Source organism: Lathyrus oleraceus, chromosome 7 (assembly GCF_024323335.1).
Source record: "Lathyrus oleraceus cultivar Zhongwan6 chromosome 7, CAAS_Psat_ZW6_1.0, whole genome shotgun sequence".
Taxonomy (NCBI): Eukaryota; Viridiplantae; Streptophyta; class Magnoliopsida; order Fabales; family Fabaceae; genus Lathyrus; species Lathyrus oleraceus.
Genome location: NC_066585.1, coordinates 25,092,707 through 25,106,239, shown reverse-complemented (window position 1 = coordinate 25,106,239; position 13,533 = coordinate 25,092,707). Strand labels below are relative to the sequence as shown.

Here is a 13,533-nt window from a genome sequence, read left to right as displayed (position 1 = left end):
TGTGACACATTGAATTTATACCATTGAATGAACCACAGCAATTAGATGTAATTCGCCAAAAATATGTAAGAATATCCTTCCCTGTGATTGCATGTGTTTTACAGTCTGGGATAGAATCATAGAGGCAGAGCCACCCAAACATAATCTTCAGAGAATCAATTTGTTGGGTCACTTCTTTCCGCTTTTTGGGTCCGCATCGTGCGTCACTTCAAAATAAGTCAAATATTGTTAAAAGATATGCAGAGACAATAATTTCAATCTGGAATTGACCGTTTGGTGATGGCCTACTCCAATTTGGTTGATGTTAAGATCTTAGTGCATCATCATATCATTTAGGTAGCTGAGTACAGGTTGTACTGCAAATTTTGTTTAATGTATACAATGAACTATAGGCAAATAAGTGTTTAAATGTTTATAATAATGACAACTATTGTAAATTATCTTTGTAATATGGCAAATTGGCAATGCTTATTTAATTTAATACAAAAAATAGTGTACACAGGCAATAGAAAGTATCAATAGAAAGTATCAATGAGACAATAATCAGGCATGATTAGTATTGCAATCCAAAAATCATTTACAAGAAAACTCTTTAACCGGACTTCGTTGTTGATATCTTCACCAATGAGTGTGGATTGTGAAAGTCTTCTTTCAATTATTTAGTTTTTTCTTGGTGCATGAAAAGATGTTTACCAGGCTAAAATTATGTATCACGTTGAATATCCGGTTCCTTCGGAGGTAGCTGTCAGTAGTTCGTTCCAAGTGGCTAGTTTTTCCCTAGGCTTGTTCCTTAAACTTCCAAGATTCCTTTCTTCAGAGTCTATCTTTTCCCAATCATTGAATGAGAAATTTCGAACATTTCTGTCTTGCAAAAGATTGAGGAGACCGTCCCTACCTGGTTTTGGTGCGGCCGTTGATGAAATCAAAACTCCTTTCTCAAGGTCTTCTAAAATGCTCGAAACCTATCATGTCAATTGTCAGCAGAAAAATACAATACTAGTAATCACATGTAAACTTTAGCTACCCCTCCCTCTTCCCTGTTGTTAAAAGTTGAGCAAGTCCAATCATATTCTATGTAACATGTCCCAAATAAGGGATTTTGAAGGGTAAAACAAGGTTTCACAGTGAACTGTGTGTGACTTAGATGACATGGTTGAAATTAAAATTTGGTCATAAAATAGATTTGTCAAATAGAGTGCCTGAGAAAAATGTGGTTTGTGAAACTTGTGCAGTTATATGTATGATAATTCAAAATTGGTAGCTTTACGACAATCAGTTTAATTCTTTTAAGGGGAGTGAAGAGGACAGTGAGAAACAGATAAGACCAATAGTATCCTATAAAAAAATGCATGCTGCGGTAAAAGAACTACAACGGGAAAAACAATGTTCCTCATAGAGTGGAATTTAGTCGAGACTCGAGATTTAGAAAAGCTTATTTAGGCTTATCTCATAACTTAAGTATTTGTACAAATGTATGAATTATTTTAGTAAACAACTCAGAATAGCTTATAAATAAGCATTAAATGGATATGTTTCTTTAGGCATGGTATTGCAATTGAATAGGTTCGATAACACTTGTGAATCATTAAGAGAACCGATTATGATTTGTCTTCTAAACTAGCACGGGAAGGATCTTGTGTAAATGGCTTCTTGATGAACCCACCAAGGAAATATAGTGGAGAATCTGTCCCAGATTTGGAACAAGGAACTTAAAATGAGAAAACTAGAGTTTGACCGGGATCAAAGGAACTAGAAAGTGGAAGAACATTGAATGAACTCGGAATTGGGAATCGAGAAATAAAGGGTTTGAGAAGCTGTTGAAGCAAAGCTTTAATACGATATTTGTTTGAGCTTAATCTAACTAGCATTAATGCTGCAGGTTCTTAATATACACACAGGGACAATGAAGAGGAACTGCAGCGAAATAACATGAGAAAAAACATTATATTAACCTTTAAAATACGGGTTAAATTAAATGGGTAACAACCTAACAACTAAAAGCTCACATCAATCTCATTAACTCAGACTCGGCTTTAAGAATTCTAATGAAAACATGAAAACTGTGAGATTTGCTACTTCTGACAGTTTAACTTTTATAGGGACAATATGGATAGAAAAGAAAGAGTCGCATACAGTTTCTTCAGCACAATATAGGTTTGTCGCAACAATCCCAGTTGGCCCTCTCTTCAGCCAACCACATACGTACAAGCCTTCTTCAAGAACTGCAGTATCCGAAGTCTCATGCAACACTCGACCTTTATCATTTGGAACTATACCTGAAGGTACACATCATATATATTAACTAAGAACTACTGACAGATGTCACTATTTTTTATAATGCGCGAGTTATTAACAAAAGGAGACTACAAAGTAGGAAGATTAGAATCCTCCAATCTCTTAATCCACGATGAACAGAGAGAAATAAATAATAAAATTGCATCATCACAAAAGAGCAACTGAATCCATTTATAAGTCCTACCTACAGACACTGAAGAAAAAAAACAGTGAATACACTAGTGCAAGTTGAATCTAAAATTTTGATTTTAAGGTTTGAAATTTGGGCCATCCATGTACTGTTTTATTGCCACTTAAAAACTTCTGAAACTCTGATCAACTTCTAAGTCTAATATGGTCACAGTCAATCAAACAATATAATGTTCAAAATCCTGCCATCGACAAAACCACGTGTCCCAAAACTTAAACAAATCATATTCTGGTGAAAAAAAGGCTGAATACTGCTTTTCGGGAAAAAAAGGCTGAATACTGCTTTTCGAAAAAAAAGGCTGAATACTATTTAGAAAGTACCATTATCCCAAAATCGGCAGAAATTTCTACAATCAAGCATATTTTGAAATTAACATTGAATAAAAACATGGCTTTGTCACAAGAAAATATGTAACATTAATTAACAATAATATGAACTAAAAGTAAGTAAATTGGGAACACCCGTTATTCCTTCACCTTTCTTGTGATCAAAAGGGAGGCCATCTACCGGTACTGATTTGTAACCAATGCTCTTAAGAACCATCCTACAAAAAGCCAGCAAGTGGCAATGTAATCAGTAAATATTCAGACCATTTTGTGATAACAGTGCAGGAATAAATATCGGTAGTGGCATATATAATATATAATATATAATACTGTAACATTTGAAGCTTTGAATATAATAATATCAGCAGAAAATATTTCATGCCAAATGCTAACAATTTTTACAAATAAAAAACTTGGTGATTTAATATTGTTTCTTGAGTATACCCGCATTTTATATCTTCAAATTCTCCGGTACCAACGGCAATTTGTTTTCCAGGGCCAGCACCTATAAAATTAATTTGAGTAATCAAAAAAGAATATCACTGTAAAAAAAAGACTCGTATTTTCAAACAATCCCAGTAGTGTATACGCATTGGGCATATCTGTTACCACAATAAATTATGCCAATTTTAAACTATTGAACGTATTCTATTATATTAGAGTGTATTATCCATGTTCTAAATTCTAATAAATTAATTTCTTATAAAAATGAAAACTACCTTTAAGAACTGTCTTCTCAAAACGCACTCCAGAGACATGGCCAGTACTGTCTTTTGCTTCTTGAAAGCTATCTGGCTTACGGAAGAACACAAAACGGAGCTGGCGCTGGTTCAAACCAGCATGTCTTGGTCTTGAGGTGGCTGCCTTGGATAACAACTCAAAAATTCTTCTGTGTATTCGGTTGCTCTTAAGCTCTTCCTTTGCCAAGTGACAACATCAATACATTGATAACATTAGTGAAAAGAAATCTAAGTTTTTTTTTAGTTGTAAAAACATTTACAGAATAGCATATCTAGATTCTAGATAGAAGATGCAAAACAGGAAAATAGAACTACAAAATAGCAAGTAGAAAATAGATACTACTCAGGGAATCTTTATATTTTCATGTTTCCTGGGTGAAGATTGGAAAAATAATGATGAATCAAATAAAATTGGTTCATCTTATACCTCATCAGCTGGGGTTAGTAGTAGATCAGATTCCTGTATTGAAATATCAAGATTGTGAATACCTGTAAATAGATGCCGGAGCTTCAGTTAGTGTAATATAAGTGGGAATGGTGTAAAACGGCAACTGTGACCAATACAGATAAGGATGATAAACCAATATAATATATCAAACGGCAAGCCAAAAACTGAAATCATGGAAACCAATGGAGAATAGAAACCCACATAACAAGGTATACTATGTAAAGTGAGAAGTATTCTTTTACAAAGGAAACATCCATGTCTAACAAAGAAAATCATCATATAGCCAAAGTGCCCTTTTCCAAACAGTTACATAGGACGACACCAAAAAGAATCAAACAAATATGAATAAGTAACTAAATGGGTAAAATAGATTTGGTATAGGACTTTATGCAAAAGTTACCTAGAACTTCACGTAGCTCTTTGGCAGTACAAGCTGCTTGGGCTGGACCACGTCTTCCAACCAAATAAACTACCCTGTAATATTGCTTATATTACTGATATACAACATGCTGAATAATATCAATAAGAATATCTGGTTGTTTCAAATAATGCAATTAAAACCTGATAGAGCTCTCCTCTAAAGAAGCCAAAGCATGACTGGCAATATCAGTTGTCGCTAACTCTGTAGTAGGTCGTAAAAGAATACGTGCAACATCTAAAGCAACATTCCCCTGAAATTAAATAAAACCGTTTCTCTAGTAAACCTTAACCAAAGTTAAAATTTAAATCAATATAAGTCATCTAATTGATTAGGATTTGAGCTGTGAAACCAACACACCCACAATGGGTCAACCCTAATATGCACCCCATCATGATAGGAGTTTAATAGCACCAAGCTGCTTCAAATATTTTGAAAAGTCATCTCTTATGAACAAAACATTATAGCATCTGCTCAGTTAAGAGTCGCTGTAAAATTTAGCCATTGTAAGAACACATGAGGTAGAGTTACCTGTCCAAGAATTACAGCTGTATCAGTGCTCTTCAGGTCTGGATCAAGATTTCGTCCATCTGGGTGCCCATTATACCACCAAACAAATTCTCTAGCTGATATTACCCCTTTTAAGTTCTGAGAAGAAAAAAATGTAAACAAGGCATTAAAATGAAAGCAACAAATTATCAGTTAATGCACAACTGTCACGTGATAAACAATAAAACGTCACTTATACTATGATAAAGTATCAATGAATTCAAATATTCCAGCATCATATCACTATAATTAAGAAAAAAAGAAAAATGAATAAATCAAGCATACTTCTCCTGGAATACCAAGATCTCTGTCGCTTTCAGCGCCATATGCAAGGACAACCTGCTCGAACGCATAAACAGAGTCATTGAAAAAGATAGTACAGCTGATCAACATGATCAACATGTACATGGAACATTTTACCATTGGCATAACAAATTCAGAACCAAAGCCTCACCACATCATACAGCTTGCGTAATTCAGAAAGAGATATGCTGGATCCAAGGGCCACGTTTCCGAAAAACGAGCACCGTTCATGTTGCATCGCCCGTGAAAATTGGTTGACGACAATCTGTTGCAATTTTTCTGGTAAACTAAGCTCAATAGAGTTACTCTCATCAAAGAAAAATATAGAAAACCCATTCCAACCCCCAAACAATAATAACAAATTAACAAGCAAACATTTTTCCCACTAAATCCAAAAATAGACCTTTGTTTCAGGGTGATCAGGTGCAACACCAGAGCGAACCAACCCAAAAGGCGTAGGCAACCTATCAATGATATCAACTTGTGCTTGTTGATGCGCCTTCAGCATCTAAACCAACGCAATCCAATTACTCAATTTCGTTACCCATTTTCAATTTTCAAAACTAAAAACCCTAAAATGTTGACAGAGATGACTAACCTTCTCGGCAGTGTAGCAACCGGCAGGGCCACTTCCGACAACACACACTCGCAAAGGCTCCGAGTGAAGAACGTTCGAGAAGCTTCTACAAAGCCACTTTCGTGAGTGGGAAATTCTCCTTTGCAGCATTTTATCAACTGGGGAAAGAAATTGGGTAATTGAATTGCTCTGTTACTGTCCTTTGTATATGCGTTTTCTGCATAAAATTCAAAGGTTTTCCGGTTGAAGATTTGAAAAGCGGTGATCAAGTACCATAAAGAATCGGATGACCCGACCCAGATTAATTCATAAAGGCGGGTCCAGTCCAGTTTCCGGGTCAGCAATGAAATAGATCTTTTTGGGCTTGGCCTTTTTGTTGGTCAAATGAGAAGATTTTACCCAATATCCCATCAATTATCTTATCCCCCTATTTTTATATTATAATTTTTTGGACCAAAATGCCCTCATATAAATAAGCTATATTTTTAAAATTTTCATTTTACTTCACTCTCGTTTCAAGTCTTTCGGAAACACACATTGTATCGCTCCAAATCAGAACTCAATCGGCAAGACTTTCGGTTTACAATTCGCATACTGGAACACATTTAGTAAGTGTTCTAGTTTTCTCCAATTCACCGGAACTCATTGCAAAAGTCTTTCGATTTTCAAATTGCACACCGGAACTCTTCTCAGAAGTCTTCAAGTTTTTTATTATTTTCACCGGAAGTCTTCTCAAAAGTGTTCCGGATGTTTGATTTTTTTTCACACCGGAACTCTTAAGAAGTGTGAAATTCTGGTATCAGATATGAGATGTCGAAGGTAATGTCACGACACTAATATCTGAACAACAACTAAAGTATAAATAGGATAAAAATAAAGAAACAATTGAACAAGTGACACAAGCAATTGTTAACCCAGTTCGGTGCAAACTCACCTACGTCTGGGGGCTACCAAGTCAGGAAGGAAATCCACTAAACAGAATTAGTTCAAAGACTCTCAGTAAACAACTTCAAGTTACAGTCTTTTCACCTAATCTCTACCAGTGTGACTTCTATCTAAGAACTCTTAGATATGAGACCCTACTCACTCCCCCTCAATCACAGCAGTGATATAAAAACAAATCTTACAAAGAAAGAAGACACTCTTCAAGGACACATACTTGATCTTGCTTAAAAGCTTCAACCAAGTAAACAAACACTCGTGCTTCAAAGTTTAGAGTGGACAAGTTACAACACAAAAGTCAGTCCAATTCAAACATCAATAAGATGAATGAATGGCTCACAATACACAAGCTCACACAAGGCTAAAACCCTAAAACTCTCTCTCTCTTTATCATTCGTCTCTTGTGTGTTTAAACTAGGTTTTACATGGCCTTTAAATAGAAGCTTTTGAATGGGCATGGACAGCATAAAACCCTGATTCTATTTTCCTTGTGTATCTTCTAAGAAACAGCAGTTAATCATCCCTTATTAGAAAATAGATCATTCTAGTTTTAAATCAAATTACTCCTTGATTAACGCATTCAATCTCCACATAATCACACACGGCTTTGCATGAAAAGAGCAATATTAAGATACATAACATTCAGACTGAATGTTCTGTATACACATGTCTTAACATCGGGTCTGACATCTTAGCTAAATCCTGCACAACCATATTTAAACATCCTGCAGGAAGCTGATATCACATGTCAAGATAACACGCGTGACAACTTGTGATCACTCTAAGTTTTACCAAAATTGATGCCAACACATAGAACCAACAAACTCCCCCTTTGGAAAATTTTGGCTAAAACATACATCAAATCATACGTTCACAAGAAATCAAATAAAGTATCAGTTCAGCAGCAGCAGAAGTAAACATACACACATTACTAGCAAAAATAGCAACTAGTAAACACACATGTGCTTGTGCTCAGAACACACCACCTCCCCCTTCAGCTAGTCCACACCAAGCACCAATCTGCTTTACACAGACAAAATATTTATCCCTCCCTCATAACATTAAACAACAGCTATGGCTATAGCTACATCTCCCCCTTTTTAGCCAAAAGAGACCAACGAGACAAAATAAATGTCTATTTAGTCATAAACCAAATTGTCAAAGGTTAAGGGTTACAAAACCAAGTACATATTCAACTGTAAGCAAGTTGAGATACAAACCAACAAAACATGAATACAGCAGAACAGAACTGCCAAAATCAAGAAAATCCATCAAAACAGCAACAAAAATCATCACATCAATGGGGGTCAAATTCAAAGGAGCTAATCAGAGGAGCTTGAGCTTGCAGCTTCATCAACATCAGAAACAGAATTGCCACTTGTCTCATTATTAGTTGCAGACCTCTCACTAGAGGTGTGGGCTTCAGCTTCCTTAGCATGTTTAATATTCTCACCTTCAGCTTGCTCCAAGCTTGCAATCAGGGCTTCCAACGATTCTTTCCTAGTTGTTGTTACCCTTATCCCTTCATCCAGCTCTTTACAAGTCTCCTTCAGCTCAGTAATAGTTCCAACTTTAGAGGCTGGCTTTTCCATAACAGATGTCATGACAATGTCTTCGACATGACTGCCTTCAAACAATTTATAGTGCACTGACGGAGCAGGTTTTCTTCTACTTGGTAAGTCATTAGAACTCAGAATCCCAGGGTGTTGACTCAGGATAATCCCACAAATCATATAGGGAAAGGCAATAGGCAGCTTAACTGCATTAGTAGATGCATGCTTGACAATTTGTTCAAACATAAATCTACCATAATCAAAATTCATTTTGGTTCCAACAACAAAAATAAATCTTCCAAGGGTATTAGCAATTGTGGAAATGTGATTGGTAGGCACCCAATTTGCAGCTCCTATTTTATGCAAGATTGCATACTTGACAGTTAACTTCCCAGAAGGAAGATGCTTTTTAATAGGCCACCCTTTCACCTGTCTTGCTGTAATTTCTCTACAGACCTTATTGTCTGTAGCTTCCAATTCACTTGCACCCTCAACTCTTCTTCCCAGAAAATTGTTAATAACAGTGGGAGAGAAAGTGATACACTTACCTCTCACAAATACTTTGCAAAATTCCTTGTTATTCTTATCAGCAATATCCTCAGAAATGTTGGTAATGAATTCCTTAACCAAACCCTCATAACACTGAGAGAACCCAGCCACAGTCTTCATCAACCCAACAGTCTTTATTAGGTTCATGACCTCCTTGACTTCAACAGCATCCTTTCCTAACTCCCTTTCCACAGCCACCCTTCTTTTAATCACAAATTTCCATTTGGCAGCTCCATCTTCAAGATGGAAAGAGATATTATCCAAATGCACAGCAGCAACTTTCACATGGGACTTCCTCACAATGGTCTTCTTCACAGGAGAGATGTCAGGGACATCTTCCTCAACATCTTCTTCAGACTCAGAGACTTCTCTAACCTTCCTCTTCTTCACTTCAACCTTGCTCCAAGATTTGGAAGGACCAACACCAGCAGTCTTCTTAGATGTTATATCTGACATCATTTCAGCCACATATCTTCCTTTTCGAGTCTTCATACGCTTAGCCACACTTGGCTTTAAGTGATGAAGTAAGCTATCCTCTTGCTCATCAGACCTATCATCCTCTAGGTCAATCACATCATTTGCAACATCATGCTTCTCAGAATGGGAAGCATTGGCAGTTTTAGATGTCATAGATTTTCCTTTACCAGACATAGTTTGCCCTAGAGAGCACAAACCTTCAGCAGCCATGTCCTTCTCAGACTTGGAGGAATCGTTATTCTTCTCACTATGTTGTGCACCTTCGGGCGAGGGGTACATTTTAGACAGGGGAGTAGAGACTCTCTTCATAGAATGTCCTTCATTAAGGATTCTAGTGACTAGGTTCCTTATGACATGATCAGTGTGGTGTATATCTTCCTTAGAACTAGTGACATGAGTTGAGCTAGAAGGGATACTAGAGTTGTTACCTTGATTGGGGCATGCAGAAGTTGATGCATCCATGGGATGGTTCAAATCAAGGGTCTCGCAGGGAATAACTGATAGAGGAACCACATCCAGAATCTCATCATCATGAAAGTCCATGGAAGGAGCGCTAACCTTTTGAGTGGACTTAGTAGTTTTTGAAGTAGAAGTAGTTTGATGTTGTGACATTTTGACGTTTCTATGGAAAAATTGCAGTTGCCCTAGTAGAGGAGTGTGAGGAAGAAGCAGGAAGTTGGAAGAGTTGGAGTAGTGATCGATGTATTCGCAAGTGCACGAATCGCGTCAGAGTAATATAAAAGAATATCGATCCCACAGAGACCAAATCGTCAATCTATCGATTACTATCGTTGCAGTGTTCATCTAAGGCGGTATAAAAGAGATATTGATGTTGCAAAATAACAGTAAATAAAGAAAATACTAAGTGCAGTGCAGATAAAGACAGGTTTGAATGTATTTCACGTCAGTTAAACGATTTTTCGATTGTCTAAATAGAACTACTTATGGGGCAATATTTTCTACTCTTGAAAAGAATCCATTTAACAGGAACAGTCGCTTTCGCGTATTCAGAACCGAGTTTACCCTTAAATTAAGGCCTTTTATTGTCACTTATAAAAGGTGCGCAAAACGCTAAAGTAGTAAACTTATTTTTAAGAAATAAGACTCGTAAACTTAGTTGAAAAGTGATTTTGATTTAGAAAGTTTACCCCAGGAGTTTCCTGATTTTAAATCTATTAACGCGTCTGAAAACAATTTCAAAAATTGTTTTTCCTTAAAGTGATAAAAATTCCTAGTTAACTAAGCCAGGGTGCTTTCACACTCCTTGAGTAGTTAAAACTAACCAAGTTTGTTTCAGAAAACTCGAGTTAAAAATCAAAACAGCCTTTAAAGCATTTCTACAGATTCAATATGTGAAACATCTCTTTAACCGCGATCCTTATATTCTAACCTTTGAAAGATTTATCCAGACATGGTAATACCAACAAACACAACGATATTGATCATGATGAAAAGTTGTTTTAGAATGTAAGGCGTCAAGAACAAGTAAAGCGCGTAAAATAATTAAAACAAGCAATAAAGATAATGGCGAGAAATTTAAATAAAGTAAAGATAATGACAGGAATTAAATAAAGTAAAGTGTGGCGAGAAATTAAATAAAGTAAAGACAATGACAGGAATTAAATAAAGTAAAGCGTGACGAGAAATTAAATAAAGTAAAGACAATGATAGGAATTAAATAAAGTAAAGCGTGGCGAGAAATTAAATAAAGTAAAGCATGGCAAGTAAAATAAATAAAAGCAATTAAATAAGAACCTGCTCCAAACGGAGGCTTTAAATCTGGTACAAGGAAAATAAACCTTCGACTCTGAAGATAAAGACGACAGCAAAATCAAAGTGCTCCAACTCAATCTCACTAAGGTGTCATAACCCCTCGATGTGACGGATTACCACTTTTACAGATGATAAATATAGTCTTAGTGTTGTAAACTAAGTTGGATGATTTGGAAATGAACTAGAACGACCTATTTATAGAGGAATTCAGCAGCTTGCAAAGACCATGATGCCCTTCAACTTCTCCTTAGTGGGAACGTGAAATACAAAGGTGGCGCCCGCCATGTGTGGAAATGGGTAAGTTCATGGGATCGTGGCAGTTACCTCCTGGTTGAGGGCTGATGAGTCATGGCTTCTCCTATAACGGTCGCCATGTATAATGCCATGTGTGCAATATTTGCCGAAAAACCCTAATTTTTGGTCTTTTTGCTTTGTTTCTTCTAAAAGGGTCCCGAAAGAGCTAAATATCTGAAAACAACATATAAGAGAGCATAACACAAGCAAAATGATAGTAAAGACCTAATAAACATGTGAAATCCGAGTCAAAAACGCGGTGGGATTCAGTGTGATCAAGTAGGTAGTGAGGTTGCGTGTGAAAAGGTAATAGATGGTATTTCCAAAAATAGGTGATGATTTACCATAATGGGGGCGCTTTATTTTAGCCACATAGATACTACTTTGCTTACTTTTCCCACTCCATATTAATTGCTACAAGTCTTCATAAATATAAAGCCCTAATTTTCCTCTCAGGACTTCAAACTGATTTGCATCCAATGCCTTTGTAAAAATATCAGCTAATTGCATATCAGTAGCAACATGCTCTAAGGTTATAATCTTATCCTCCACGAGTTCTCTAATAAAATGGTGACGGATATCAATATGTTTTGTCCTGCTGTGCTGAATAGGATTCTTAGAAATGTTTATAGCACTCAGGTTGTCACAGTACAATATCATGACATCTTGCGTGACATTGTATTCAGTCAGCATTTGTTTCATCCACACCAGTTGAGAACAACTACTTCCAGCTGCTACGTATTCAGCTTCAGTAGTAGACAAAGACACACAATTTTGTTTTTTACTAACCCATGATATTAAATTGTTCCCCAAGAAGAAGCATCCTCCTGATGTGCTTTTCCTATCATCAACACTTCCAGCCCAATCAGCATCACAATATCCAAACAACACAGATTCAGATTCATGAGTGTATAGCATCCCAAAGTCACTAGTACCATTGACATATTTCAGGATCCATTTCACTTGGTTTATGTGACTCATCTTTGGTTCAGCTTGATATCTGGCACATACACCTACAGCAAAAGAAATGTCAGGTCTGCTTGCTATGAGATATAGCAGACTCCCTATCATGCTTCTGTAGAGACTTTGATCCACACTGACACCATTTTCATCTTTAGACACTTTCAGATGAGTAGGAGCAGGTGTCCTATTGTGGCTTGCATTCTCCATGCCAAACTTCTTAACAATATTTTTGGAATATTTACTTTGAGATAGAAAGATAGAATCTTCCATCTGCTTGACTTGCAGGCCAAGAAAATAGGTTACTTCTCCAACAAGGCTCATTTCAAATTCAGACTGCATTTGCTCAACAAAATGTTGAACCATCTTACTTGACATTCCACCAAACACAATATCATCCACATATATCTGAGTCACCATGAGCTTTCCTCCTTCATCTTTGACAAATAAAGTCTTATCAATGCCTCCCTTCCTGTATCCATTGTCAATGAGAAACACTGTGAGTCTCTCATACCAAGCTCTAGGGGCTTGTTTCTACCCATAGAGGGCTTTCCTCAACTTATACACATGCTTTGGAAGATTTGGGTCTGTGAACCCTTTAGGTTGTTCAACATACACTTCCTCATTTAAGTAGCCATTTAAGAAGGCACTTTTCACATCCATTTGGAACAGTTTAAACTTCAGAATACATGCCACTCCTAGCAGTAATCTAATGGACTCCAGGCGAGCTACAGGAGCAAATGTTTCATCAAAGTCAACTCCTTCAACTTGAGTGTATCCTTGTGCTACCAATCTTGCTTTATTTTTAGTAACCACACCTTTTTCATCAAATTTATTCTTGTAAACCCACTTTGTTCCAATAACATTTATTCCTTCAGGTCTTGGAACCAATTCCCACACTTCATTTCACTTTAATTGGCCTAACTCTTCCTGCATGGCATTGATCCAGAATTCATCAGTTAGGGCTTCTTTGACATTCTTAGGCTCAATCTTGGACACAAAACAGGCATGTGAGATCACTTCCCTTGATCTAGTGGTGACCCATTTATTTGGGTCTCCTATAATGAGATCTTTAGGATGATCCTTCTGAATTCTGATAGAGGGTTCCTTATTAACTTTATCAGCTTTAGGTTCAACTT

General features: G+C 36.6%; 2 protein-coding genes across 5 annotated transcripts; both read right to left on the bottom strand.

Moving 5' to 3' along the window:
• Nucleotides 1-458: 458 nt before the first annotated feature.
• LOC127105309 (NADPH:adrenodoxin oxidoreductase, mitochondrial) lies at nt 459-6,206 on the bottom strand. 4 transcript variants are annotated; one of them, XM_051042476.1, is made up of 13 exons: nt 5,868-6,204; nt 5,673-5,777; nt 5,421-5,534; nt 5,252-5,305; nt 4,949-5,065; nt 4,561-4,670; nt 4,400-4,473; nt 3,979-4,040; nt 3,531-3,729; nt 3,256-3,316; nt 2,962-3,029; nt 2,134-2,276; nt 459-962 (listed from the first exon to the last, which is right to left on the bottom strand). In XM_051042476.1, the coding sequence occupies exons 1-13, from the start codon at nt 5,994-5,996 to the stop codon at nt 711-713; spliced, it is 1,488 nt and encodes a 495-aa protein (XP_050898433.1). In that variant the 5' UTR covers nt 5,997-6,204; the 3' UTR covers nt 459-710. The 4 variants fall into 4 exon arrangements, with proteins under 4 accessions (XP_050898433.1, XP_050898434.1, XP_050898435.1 ...); XM_051042477.1 differs by having other exon boundaries at nt 5,421-5,548; nt 5,868-5,896; XM_051042478.1 differs by having other exon boundaries at nt 5,421-5,556; nt 5,868-5,887.
• A 1,774-nt stretch (nt 6,207-7,980) lies between these two features.
• LOC127101820 (uncharacterized) lies at nt 7,981-9,979 on the bottom strand. The gene is made up of 4 exons (XM_051039262.1): nt 9,397-9,979; nt 8,718-9,279; nt 8,303-8,411; nt 7,981-8,037 (listed from the first exon to the last, which is right to left on the bottom strand). The coding sequence occupies exons 1-4, from the start codon at nt 9,977-9,979 to the stop codon at nt 7,981-7,983; spliced, it is 1,311 nt and encodes a 436-aa protein (XP_050895219.1).
• Between the last annotated feature and the right edge of the window lie 3,554 nt (nt 9,980-13,533).